The sequence below is a fragment of the Pyrus communis genome, chromosome 7 (genome assembly GCF_041283825.1).
Source record: "Pyrus communis isolate YQ-2024b chromosome 7, ASM4128382v1, whole genome shotgun sequence".
Classification (NCBI taxonomy): domain Eukaryota; kingdom Viridiplantae; phylum Streptophyta; class Magnoliopsida; order Rosales; family Rosaceae; genus Pyrus; species Pyrus communis.
Genome location: NC_142571.1, coordinates 886,524 through 899,769, shown reverse-complemented (window position 1 = coordinate 899,769; position 13,246 = coordinate 886,524). Strand labels below are relative to the sequence as shown.

Sequence of the window (13,246 nt, the reverse complement as noted above, 5' to 3'; positions counted from 1 at the left end):
CAATTTGTTCTCATCATCCACTAGTCCATGCGGTACTTGTATAACCCCATTGTTGAAGGCAAAGATACCAAGTGAATACCACTCCTTGTCTCTGTTATGCTTCACTCAATGATGCCAAGCTTTTATTCTGTCATCGCTTCATACCTAAATCCAAAATAAAAAGACTAGTTTTGGTAATGTTTAAATTTTATGTTGGCACATCAAGTTAGACTTTAGCGAGCCAAGTTGGCTAGAATAGGCGTGCATCCCTCCCTCTCTACAAGTTAGTTCGAATTCTCTTCTTTGTTATTTATATTAAATTACAATGTCGCTCAAATATATTTGTACATCAAATTATATGAGAATACATGTGTATAATAAGTTCACTATCTATCTTTATTTTTTTTTTTTTTATGATCGATGAAAGCTTCATTGGTCATAAATAAGAATTTTCATCCACAGAAGCAACTTCTGTTCTGTAGAAACACTATCTACCTTTATTAAATGTATCATCATATTTCTAGTTCTCTGTTGTGAGTTTGAGCGAGTCTAAATCAGAAAATCCTTAAAATTAAACTCACACACCAAAAGATAGGTTTATCATCATCATCATCTCTCTCTCCTTTCTATCCAGATCTTCCGAACCAAATATAATGAATAAAGAAAAAAAATTAACCTTAGGCGTGATTTTCGGTTATAAAATTTCAATTTGAACTAAGAAGAAATATTATTTTTCTTGTTCCTTTTGTTGGCAATGTATGGGATGTGAGCAATCTCAGGCCAGTCCTCACCTGTTTCTTTCTTGCACCTTTCGCTTAACGTGGGGAACCTATATATTTCCAATCTATTTAAACAGGGGAGTCCACGAGTCCCTTCTGGCAGTGAAGTTAGATTAGGACACTCCAGGATGGTCAAGATAGAAAGACGGGGAAAAGAAGGCAACGGCATATTTTCCGTTGACGAAGAAGAAGAAGAAGAAGAAGCAGTGTTATGAGTGTGCGCCCTCCACCATCCCTTCAGAACAGGGCAATCTGCTATATAGAGGTCCTCCAGGGAGGGGAAGAATGAGATCCTCATCATCTCATCACGCATACTATTACTGCTCTCATTCTCTGATATGTACTCCAACTTCTCCAACCCATGAAGTCTAAGAAACTTAAGGGAAGGGAAATGATCCAAGGGTGGAAGATGTTGGCATCTCTTACAATCCCACATTGTGAGATTAACAATATTTATGAGAGAAGAAAACCAACTCGCAAATCTCACACCACTATTGAAACACACTGTCAACTGCTTTAGATTTGAATAGGGTTGCAATACTTCCATTGACTTTATAATATCCTCCTCAACTGCATTTACATCTTCTCTATATTTCCAGAATAATTCCAACGAATGGAGATGCTGTTTGTCCTTGAGAGGTGTACCAACATTTGATTCTGACACCACATCTTTCTCGTGCCTCAAATTCCTTATGGCTAACTCTCCCCTTAATTCCTTAAGGCTCCCCAGCTCACCAAGACCAGCACTACCGCCCGTCCCCAAACAATTGCTTTCGCTCAAAACAAATATATTCAATGTGTTTCGTCATCTACCACACCCATTCAACATGAGATGCCTTAAGTTGATCATTTTTTTAATGTCTCTAGGCAATTCCACAAGCCTATCACACCACTGAGATCTAGTGTTTCCAAATTCGAAAGTCCAACTTTCCAATCTGGAAGTCTCTCCATCAGATTACCACTAAGATCAAGATATCTCAAATGTTTCACTTTTTTAAGATAATTAGGTAATGTTGTAATTCTTAATGTATTGAGACTCAACATCCGTAATGACTTAAAACTTGAAACAATTGCAGTATAAAATGCATTAAGTGAGGAACTTTGTTGATCACGCCAAAGTCGTTGCTGAAGAAAAAGAAAAGTTTGTATCTTGTTTGCTTTTAGCAAGGATGTTGGCACTTCCCATTTCGACAAATCAATATAAAAATTGAAAGATACGTGACGAAACTTTTCATGAAAATTCTTTCGGTTCAGATCAACTACGGCGCTTCTGACCCCCGACACTGAGATTGCAAATTTGACCTGTTGCAACTACTTCTATTGAAAGAGCTTTTTTGGTGATGACTATTGTGAAGAATCCACATCGTAATGAGATAGGTGATGAATGGTTAAATGATGGTTGTATACATTGAGAATGATGTATTTGATTTTATTGATATCGTTGTTGTGATACAATGTTTTCAAAATATAAGAACACGTCGTGGGCAATCGTAAATGGAAGCATGATCAATTTTTTGACCCCATCATTATAAATTTATGACTCCGCCACTGCTAACAATTTACACCACTAAATTTGATCACTGTTTGTTCGTTCCTGGCTAAAACTATTGGCATCTAAATGTTGGAACTTGTGGGGGACCATTATCCCACATCCCCCATAAACATACACCAATCCCTCTTTATAACTGAGTTCCCTCACTTATTGTTTGAAAGGAATTGGGCCAAATCTTGGATCTTGGGCCTTCGACTTGAGATGTATTTGGGTATATATTAAATGTCAAAGATGGATCTTGGAACAGACCAAAAACATTTGGTTAGTTACACCCTGCAATATATATTTCAATATAAACTGTGCAATATTGTTATTTGATTGGTTCTAACACTAAACTCCCTCCCGATACGTAAATGAGTGAACCTTCAGGGTCACAATTCAGTTTTGTTTATTAGCAAGTTCAATACACGAATTTCCTCATTTATCATACAATTGTTCAAAAGCTTAGGATCTTTGACTCCTCATCTTTATGCCTTTCGCGCCTAAGAAGACGACAGAACAATGACAACAACCAGTGCCAAAAGATGATCAACCAATTATCCCTTTTGGGTTTAGGTTCTGGGGTTGGTCCGAAAATTCCCTGGCAGATTTCTTTTTGTTTCTGATAAACAGCCTTGTCGTGTTCAGCAAGCAAACGTAACTCTCTTGCAATAGCTTTGTATTGAGGTGCAAATTTGCGTGCCCTTAGAAAGTCTTCCCGCGCAACATCTGTCTGCCGAAGCTCTGTTTTGGCTTTTCCCCGCCTAAATAGTGCCTTGACGTCATTTTCATCCTCTGCCAGTACCTGCGAGCATTCATTCATCCATTACAGTTAACACAGTTGCATTGACAAATTGAGGGTATTCATGAAAAGTTAAATATCTGCCAACTCCAAGCGAAGCGGAAAAATCAATTAATAGATATTAGTTGCATTGACAATTTATGGGTATTCATGAAAAAGGTAAATATCACCCGACTCCACACAACGCAGAAAAATCAATTATTAGACATTAGTTGCATTGACAAGTTTAAGTTATAACAGCCATACAGTTTGAACAACAGGATGAAGCGTGGGTAGTAACATAATAAAGAGATCATGAGTCGCGTAGGAACTAAAATTCGACTATTGAATGAAGAATGGTGCTCGTGAGCCTACAAACTTTTCGCTGGTCCATACCAAGAGCATTTTCATTTTATACGGCAATCCAAAATAGCAGGTTGAAGTGAATGAAGATTCAAACTTGTTGAGATGCAGTTATACTCCCAAATAAGCCTACAAACCCAACTTTCTAGTATCTAATGATGAATACCACAACCGCTGGACACATGAAATTTGATGACTTTCTTGTGATAGCAGGATACAATACTGCATTGTCCAATGGCTTCTTCATAACGCTTGAGCTTTATAAAAGACGCTGCCATGTTAAGGTGGCATGGATTTTTAACAGCCAATGACATGTCCCTGTACTTCCCAAACAACTGGAACATGATGCGTAACCATTTCATACTGGTGCATTGCCTCCTCAGTCAATGACATGTCTCTTTAAATAAAGCATTTCCATCCATCTTTCTTCTATCTGCTGCTCCAATCCTTTCCTCCACAGTCATGTCACTACGAGCTTTCCCCTATGAAAGGCAGAACCCATAAATATACATGTTACTGTATTACCGAAGCAAATCCCTGGTAGAGAGATTCTGAATCTTCCGTTGGTAACTAGTTGGGAAGACATTTGAAAGCAAGTGAGCAACTTACTTCTTTGGTTTCATCAAATCCAATAAGCTCAACTTCATATGATATATCTGCCACTGGTGGAACATTTAGAAAAGAAAAGCTCCCTTCTTTCCCATACCCTAACTCCCAGCCTACATGTAATAGCGCATGCTCTCAAGACTTCATGCTGGACACCCCAATAGCCACGGCAGTCATTTCTTTTCTCTCTGTTGCAGTAACAAAAATATACTACTAATAAGAAGTCCATTGCATTTAATACCACTAGGTAATGCTTAAATGCTTATGGACCCAAATCATCTGAAATGATAAGAACTTACAAAGTGTAAAAGCAATAAAGAAATGACAAAACTAATTGCAGACTGAACGAGGAACAGAACTTGTTTGCATATATGTTGTATATAGCAAAAGTAACAGACTACTTAACAAGGCTAATACCTTTTCCTAAAATCATTTCAAGTGGTCGTTGTTCATCCCATGTGCCTTCAAACTTGTGTCCCATGCTTTCAGCCCATGCCCACGCATATGCCAACCACTCAGGGATTGAAAGAACCAGAGTAAAAATTCACTGCAAGACCTTTCTACATGTATCTTAGGCATCCCTTTTATAAATTTTAATGCATGCACAATTAATTCTCCTATATGAATGGTACATCCACAACTCTGTGAACGTTGATGTTGTGTTTGTCTGTTTGCAAGCCACAAGCTCATTCATGTCTTACTCCTATGCTAACATATACATGCACACATAACAATTATTGGGTTTTCAACTAATGCACGCAGCACAGCACTGCCAAAAAGGAAACCACTTGACACTTACAGAAGCATGTTGAATACTTGGATGGTATTTGACCAGGACCTTCCTTAATGATTTGCTTTGTAACTTTCTCGTGAAGGATTTCTGCCTTGGAATCAATTTTTGGAGGGCCATTAGCATCTTGAGTAGGTTCTCCACGAACGAGGGTAGCATCTTCAGTTACTGTTTCATTTTCACCATGGTGACCTACAAACAAGATGAAAAGATGAGTAGTAGTCTACACTGTGAGTCTGTGACGGCCCTTTCCAAGGCTCACATGGATTGTACAACCCTATAGGAATTATAGTGCCCCATAATATATGGGAACGACCCTATAGGAATTGTACTACCCTATAGGAATTATAATTCACTCATACACAGAGGGGAACGACAATCTTCTTCCCCTGCACATTATACAGGGACTACATAGCTGCCATCCCCACTTATACTACACGAGTTTTGGAACACAGGATTTCTGAGTTACTCAACATAAAAAAGATGGAGGAATGATGAATCGGTGTACTGGAAGCAGTAGTCATAGTATCCAACTATTGCATTCCTTCTCGATACACAAATTATCTCCAAAAATCTTATCAATTCGTAAATAAAAACAATAAGTTTCCGGCTTGATAATGACCTAAAGATGAATTGTTCTTGAAGAAACCAAGTAGAAAAGGGTAAGAAAACATCTGCATGTGTTCCTTCAGTCCAACTCGATCACTCGAAAACCCACTTATGAGGTTAATTTGGCATATATTTGAAGCTAAAAAGCTACTAAGAGTCGAAGATTTGACATATATTTGCTCAGAAACCAAGTGTGGCTGAAAGATTTGAATGAGTGTAAGTTGAGGCTAAAAGTATGAGTAAACATAGCAAGCGGTGGACTTTGCTGCTCAGCCTAACGAGTCTTCTCAAAATTCGGCAAATTCCCAAATCAAAGGCGCAAAATTTAATGCAATTGCGTTCGAATTCCAAACCAAAAATTAGGAAGGGTTTCGTTTTCCTTGGAATTTTCCCGGGAAACAAACAGAAGACGGAAAATAGAAAAAGGAAAAAGCGGGAGTGACATGTATGATGAGATACAGACGGGAAGAGAAGATTGGATGTGCCCAGAATGCCTTTGCCCACCCTCTTCCTACACTATCCTTGTGACACCTGTCCTTTTACTTAACATAGAAGATTAGCTGTTTTGAACTCGGGGACATTTATTATCCTAAAACCATTTAATGTATAATTGTATATTTTTATAATAATTTTTATTAAAAGAATTTTTATAAAAAGTTATTTCGAATCGTAATTTGATTATGTATCTAAATAGATGAAATAAATAAATGGTTTGAATATTAAGAAACATATTTATGGTAACGACTTATTCATTTAACACATTTCTACGTAAACGGAGGCATCATATGCCAAATGAGGGCAGATATCCCCACTCAACTCTTTTTGCCATGAAAAATGCTTTAATTAATATGTATACTTAGAAATAAAGTCTCAGTCTAAACACTCAACTCAAAATACTCTCTTGCATTCTATACTTTTCTTACCCTCTCACCTTTATGATCATGTATTTTTCCATTAGCTAATAATTTACAATTTTACTGTTCTAACACCAATTATCCAACATCATGTAGTTAGACAATAAGTTGTCACCACTAGAATAACTTCGATGTGTTGTAAAGTAAGGAATCTTATCTAGAATAGTTTAAGCGTGACGTAAAGTATTGTTGATTGTGATGTAGAGGTGATTCCTCCTTATCTTATGTAACGAACAAAAGAGAACGATCCCTCTTGTCTCCATACGGTTTTAGGTGAGGTTGTGGAAAGTTCCTCCTAGGCCTTTAGATATGTGTGTATTCTATGTAAGAATGAATACTTGAATAAAAACCAGCTCTTTGTATAAACTTCTCATATTGAGTAAATATCGTTGCTTGAGTCATCCTTAATTTGTAACGATCCTAATTAGAGTAAAGCCTTTAGTTTCTCTAGGTTCAAGCATAACACGAGCCTGAGCACCATCTGAGAACTCAACAAGGGACATTTGAGAGTGGGTTGTGAACTCCAGGTCTCCCAACAACAAAAATACCACAATTTCCTCATGCTCCAACTTCATCATTTCTGAACCAAAGGAGAAAGGTAAGGGCAGCAAGGAGATTGAATATATCGGCCTCAATCCTTTTGACAGAGAGCACCTGATAAGGGTGAAGCGTGCATCTAGGGTGAAGAATTCTGACTCCCGTGGCCAGCGGCTGTGGTGGTAGACAAGTAGGATGTGTTGGATAATGGCCAAATGTTTCCTTGTTTTGTGGCTTGTTTTGTGGCTTAAATTGCTCCATGTTTTGTGGCTTTTTCAAAGCCATGTTTTGTGGTTTTTTCAAAGCCATGTTTTGTGGCTTTTTCAAAGTCATGTTTTGTGGGAGAAGGCTTGGATTAAGAAAAACATAAAAAGAGAGCATTTGGCAAAACAAGGATACGGGTGAGAGAAGGAAAGCATCCAAAAGAGATGGTGTGAGCATTTGGCTCTACCATGGGCATGGGTGAGAGAAATCAAGAGAGCTAAAGTGAAAGATCTCTTGTGAAAGAACTCTTGGGGTAGAGTGAGGCTCTTGGGAAAATTCTGTGAGTGGGTGTACAAGGGTTATGGGATTGGGTTATGTCGATTTAACTCATGTGTAACTTGTACTATTTTTCTCATAGTGAAGAGCAATATCTCTCCGAGGACGTAGGCAGGTTTTTGCCGAACCTCGTAAATTTCTTGGTGTCTTTATTTCTTGTATTTTAAACTATTCAACTGTGGGTTTGTATGTTGGTGAAGATAATCAGCCAAGGCACAACAATTGGTATCAGAGCATCGTTGGGGGCTTTGGTTTGTGGGAGGTCCAGATTTGTTGTTCACCATGGAATTTTCAGTTGAGCAGTTTAAAGGGAGAGGCGGTTTTGCTCTTGGTAAAGGAGAGTAATGGAAGCCTGAAGAAATGGAAGCCATGTTTAGGGATGCTTGGATCAACTGCGAAAGTTGATGTTGAGGAAGAAGACAAAGGCCTCTTTCTTCTTACCTCACTTTCAGATTTGTACGAGAACCTTGTGAAACTTTACTGCAAGGAAAGAAACAGTAAGTTTGGAGCAGGTGCAAGCTTCTTTGGTGTGGAATGATACACAAAAGAGACCATGGATGATGGTGGGCACAAGACTGCTTAAGCTATTCAAGGTTGAAATCGTGGAAGAAAATTGGAAAGAGGATCTAAGAGAGACAGCAGGTTCAGATCCTGTTCCGGAGGCAAGGGTCCACAGTGCTACGGGTGCAAGGCCGGGTTAGCAAGTTTGTGGTGGAAGACTTTGAGTATGCCCTCTAGGTACTCGAAGCAACACTTTTCCTGGTGATGTTTAGTCTCAAGTGTTGCAGGGGTTTTGCAGCAAGTGGAGCTATGGGATTCACAGGTGATGAGAAGGTCCTGAGGGAGGAGGAAGTGTGGGAATTTTGTCTGGCTCGATGGGTTGTTGCTGGAAATAGGCGCGCTGACGAGTTTCCAGGTTGCAGACAATGAAGATGAGGAAAACCTGCTGGAGGAGACGAGGATGTGTTGAGATCCTGTCTGCAGCTAAATGGTGATTTTTTAGCTTGCAGCAGCTGCACATGCATTGGCAGTAACTGAATCGGAACAGGACCAACGAGGTTGATTCAGAGTGTGCATGCTGGTACGTAAGGCCAATGGACTTTGGTACAATTTGGCCAAGGTGGAGATTGTTGGATAATGGCCAAATGTTTCCTTGTTTTGTGGCTTAAATTGCTCCATGTTTTGTGGCTTTTTCAAAGCCATGTTTTGTGGTTTTTTTCAAAGCCATGTTTTGTGGCTTTTTCAAAGTCATGTTTTGTGGGAGAAGGCTTGGATTAAGAAAAACATAAAAAGAGAGCATTTGGCAAAATAAGGATACGGGTGAGAGAAGGAAAGCATCCAAAAGAGATGGTGTGAGCATTTGGCTCTACCATGGGCATGGGTGAGAGAAATCAAGAGAGCTAAAGTGAAAGATCTCTTGTGAAAGAACTCTTGGGGTAGAGTGAGGCTCTTGGGAAAATTCTGTGAGTGGGTGTACAAGGGTTATGGGATTGGGTTATGTCGATTTAACTCATGTGTAACTTGTACTATTTTTCTCATAGTGAAGAGCAATATCTCTCCGAGGACGTAGGCATGTTTTTGCCGAACCTCGTAAATTTCTTGGTGTCTTTATTTCTTGTATTTTAAACTATTCAACTGTGGGTTTGTATGTTGGTGAAGATAATCAGCCAAGGCACAACAGGATGCACTGCAGGATTTACGGGGTGTAGCTGCAGAACCAAGAATTGAGGGAGCACCTTGAAATGGTTCTCTTGGAACTCAAAACAGAGCATTAACTTTATAACGGTAGTTAAAGCATCTCCCGGATCCCATACAGGCCAAGGATCAAGGTTACTAGTGAAAGGCAGTGAGAAATCAACATGTAGATCAATAGTCAAGGCACCAAAAAACTGTTATCTTATTGCAGCAATTGGGATAGCTACATTTTCTTCTGCCAACATAGTTTCAAAGATAACTTCCTATTTTGCACCAGCTTGGGCGATCTCAACTAGATAGGAGTTTCCCTTCAAAGATGTTCCAACTGAAGTCTTCTTCTGCCATTGTTAAAATCCAGCACGCAGCTATCAAGAAGACCTCCCATATAATAACAGGAAAGCCATCACACCACGGAGAAGCGTGCTGCATTTTTCGTCCATGAAGCATTTGGCTACCAATTGTGTTTGTAAACATGTACTCCAGAAAATATATAGTAGAAGATACAATAATTGCAAGTACAAACTTTATAGCACAAGTGTTGCAATCGGAGACAACTAGACAAACTAACGTCATAGTATCAATTGTATGTCTAGATAAAGTAAAAGTGGAAATTGCTTTAGTCAAGCCACTCATGAAAGCGGAGAAAACACCATTGGCCATCAGAGTTAGAATATTGTTCCAAATTGTAGAACAAATCATGGAACCTCTATCAGTAAATCTAGAAGTCTGTAGTGCAGTTTGCTGCATGTCAACTGTGTCAAAATTTATCAAAACGGATTGTCCAGTGTTGGAGAACAATTCAGAAATAAACAGAAATAACAGAAATAAACAGAACTTGAAATTCTAATATTTTATTAACCAAAAATACTTGATGTGCAAAATGAAATTATACAATAAATACAGAAACTAATATAAGAATATCAATGATACTAACTTGATCGCAGAAGGTAGAGGCTAGCGTAAAAGTTATGTCCTTCGAACAGCATTTTCGTCCCATTATTGTGCTTATGGTTCTACAACGTCTGCTCGACCAGAATTCAACTACCTAATTCTACAACCCGCACTGGATTCTAGAATTCTAGTGAATTTGCTTTGTGTGCCTACTCTCTGGAAATTTCGTACGGAAGAAAAGAATATCTCACTTGGATACTGTGATTGCAAATATATAGGCTGTTTCACACCCTTTCAAATACATGTTTAGTGTATTTGAAAGTATACAACTCTTTCTAATAGCTGTGTCTTTTAATCAAAACGTTTTTAATTAATAAATTAATTAAAAACTTAATCCGAAAATTAAAATTAATGAATCTGATTAATTTTAAATTCCAAGGCCCCAAGGTCCAAGGCCCTTGTCTTGATTAATTAATATTAATTGTATTTAGGCTATATTGTATTGAAGCCTAATCCACACAACCATAAAGTTCAAGCCTTGAAGCCATTTCCAAATGGTCCAAGTTCTAATTACTAAGAAGAAGGGATAAGCCTATATAAAGGCTAGTAAAAAATACTGTTTCCCAATGTGGGACAAGAGGGGTCTCAAAACTCCTACACCCAGTCCTTACCGTCTCTCCATGGAATTCTCACTAAGATCAAGATATCTCAAATGTTTCATTTTTCCAAGACAATTAGGTGATGTTGTAATGTCTAATTTATTGAGACTCAACATCCTTAATGACTTAAAATTTGAAACAATTGTAGTATAAAATGCATTACGTGAGGAACTTTGGTGATCACCCCAAGCTTGTTGCCGAAGAAAAAGAAAGGTTCGTATCTTGCTTGCTTTTAGCAAGGATGTTGGCACTTCCCATTTCGACAAATCAATATCAAAATTGAAAGATACATGACGAAGCTTTTCATGAAAATTCTTTCGGTTCAAATCAACTACAGCACTTCCAGCCCCCGACACTAAGATTGCGAGTTCATTCATGAGATCGTGCATTTTACAACTTCTTATTATACCAAACTCATCTGTTTTTTCTTCTTGCAAAAACGATCTGCACAACAATTCCCTGTAACATTCAAACGCAACATCCTCCAAACACTCGTTTTCGTCGAATGACTCAATGAACCCTTGTGCCACCCAAAGTCTAATCAATCTTGGTACAGAGATCTCATAATCAGGTGGGAACAAGCTACAATAAGCAAAACAATGCTTCAAATGTGATGGGAGCACATCATAACTTAGTTTAAGTGTTGGGAAAATGCCATCTTCTCTTTGACTTATTTTTGAAAGTTTCCATTCTTTGAAATAAAGCCATTCTATTTCATGATGTTTGGTGCACAACATCCCACCCATCGTCCTTATAGCGAGTGGAACTCCCTGACATTTTCTTGCAACCTCCATCCCAACTGCCTTAATTGTTGAATTATCTGGTTCTTTTCCATCTTTAAAAGCCATTTTCTTAAATAAAGACCAACTTTGCACTTCATTCAAACCCCTTAAGGTGTACGGTTTAGTTGTGTGTGATGCCATCGCAACGATTTCAGTACAAGTGGTTATTAATATTCTACTACCTTCTCCACCACCCCTTAACAAGTCCATCAAGCTAAGCCACTTATGTTGATCCTCATTCCACACATCATCCAACACAAGTAGGTATTTCTTCCCATTTACTTTTTTTCTGAGATCATTTTGCAGCCGATCCATATTAAGCTGGTCCACCTTATCACGCTCCTCTTTACCAAGCTTGTCAACTTTTAGGATTTTCTTAGCCAGTATATCCAACTCAAATACATTAGAGACACATATCCATATTTTCAACTCAAAATGCTTTTGAATCACCTCATCGTTGAATATGAGTTGGGCAAGTGCAGTTTTCCCCAATCCTCCAAATCCAACTATGGAAATGGTTGACACATTCTCAGTTGGGATGGGATCTAACAAAAGTTGGATAATTGCCATTTTATCTTCATCTCTCCCTATAATATTATCCTTAGGGACAAATGAGTAAGTGACCCTCTCTCTGGATATAAATCTTGTATCTTCACGATTATTGTTTAAGTCACTGGGTGTATAGGATGCAACCTCACTAAGCCTCTTGTTAATATCTTTTATCTTATGACTCATCTCTAACCCAAAAACAAGTTGATTTGAGCTAGAAAAGAAAAGGCGCACCTGTAAGAATTTGAGTAGACACAATCATTATTTTGATAGAATTGTATTAATAAGTTAATAGAGTTTTGTAACGGTAAGTTATATAAAACATTCAAAACAATAATGTAGAAGACTTATTGCAGCTAATTATGAGTTATTGAGAGACCTATTGTACTCCTAATAGGTGAATATCAATGGGCTTACGTGACCATAAAAATGTTCTCCGAGATGGAAACTCTCGAATCCTCTCGTTAATATCTTTGATCTAATGACTCGTCTTTTGCCAGAAAGCAAGTTGATTTGATCTAAAGAAAAAGAGGCATACCTTATTTGACAGCTTAGTATTGCCACGCATCACTTGTCTCCGCTGAACTTGAGTATTAAACTCATCCAGCACGTCATCGGCTTCATAAACTGCATCTTCTACGCTTTGGTGCCACAGTTTGACTTCATTGTTGTTGGCTTGCTTTTGCTCAGCGTCAAGAAGAACAGCTTGGAATCCGGCAACTGTCTCCTTGAGCTTGTTGAGCTCATCTTGGACACCCCAAATCGATCCAATCTGTTGGAAAGCACGGTTGCCAAGCCTTACAATGATCCGTTCAGCAATATTGAAGAGAACTCCTTCTGCCATTTCTTGTATTCAGGACGAGCAAAAACCCAGGTGAAGTGAATTAAAGTAGAAGATTGTAACTAGGAATATAGTTTTGCACAGTGAAAGATGGCTCCTCCAGCCACTCACACATCATTCAATGTATAAAATAAAAACAAAGACCTGATAATGGTCAATACGGTTATGCGTAGTGAGAACATGGTCAATATGTTACAGCTGGCCTTAATAATTGAAAGTTGATTTTTAATGCCAGCTGGGTCCTTCACAAAGTATAGCCATTTGTTCCTGTCCTTTTCTGTTCCTCTACTTTTGTGCCCTAGTAGCTAGTAAAGTATTAGCTAGTGCTCTACTGAAGCTTGTGTTGTGTCTTTAATTTGATTTCCAACGCATGTTCTCTCTCCAACCACTCCCTGGGCCC

The 13,246-nt window shown here is 38.4% G+C and overlaps 3 protein-coding genes and 1 pseudogene across 6 annotated transcripts in view; 1 reads left to right on the top strand and 3 right to left on the bottom strand.

Annotated features, from left to right (window-relative positions):
- LOC137733938 (uncharacterized) overlaps window positions 1–13,246 on the top strand; it is a 54,949-nt gene that overhangs the window by 25,406 nt on the left and 16,297 nt on the right. The gene's annotated exons all lie outside the window — the stretch shown is intronic.
- On the bottom strand, window positions 694–1,305 carry LOC148695416 (disease resistance protein RGA2-like). The gene has a single exon (XM_088697265.1). It carries the CDS (start codon window positions 1,303–1,305, stop codon window positions 694–696), a length of 612 nt encoding a protein of 203 aa, XP_088553391.1.
- On the bottom strand, window positions 695–13,001 carry LOC137733926 (disease resistance protein RGA2-like). The gene is made up of 3 exons (XM_088697268.1): window positions 12,544–13,001; window positions 10,687–12,239; window positions 695–1,701 (listed from the first exon to the last, which is right to left on the bottom strand). The coding sequence occupies exons 1-3, from the start codon at window positions 12,847–12,849 to the stop codon at window positions 1,605–1,607; spliced, it is 1,956 nt and encodes a 651-aa protein (XP_088553394.1). The 5' UTR covers window positions 12,850–13,001; the 3' UTR covers window positions 695–1,604.
- LOC137733500 (peptidyl-prolyl cis-trans isomerase FKBP42-like) lies at window positions 2,657–5,353 on the bottom strand (annotated as a pseudogene). The gene is made up of 6 exons (XR_015964340.1): window positions 5,338–5,353; window positions 4,828–5,021; window positions 4,457–4,553; window positions 4,043–4,227; window positions 3,652–3,915; window positions 2,657–3,094 (listed from the first exon to the last, which is right to left on the bottom strand). The product of XR_015964340.1 is annotated as a peptidyl-prolyl cis-trans isomerase FKBP42-like (transcript).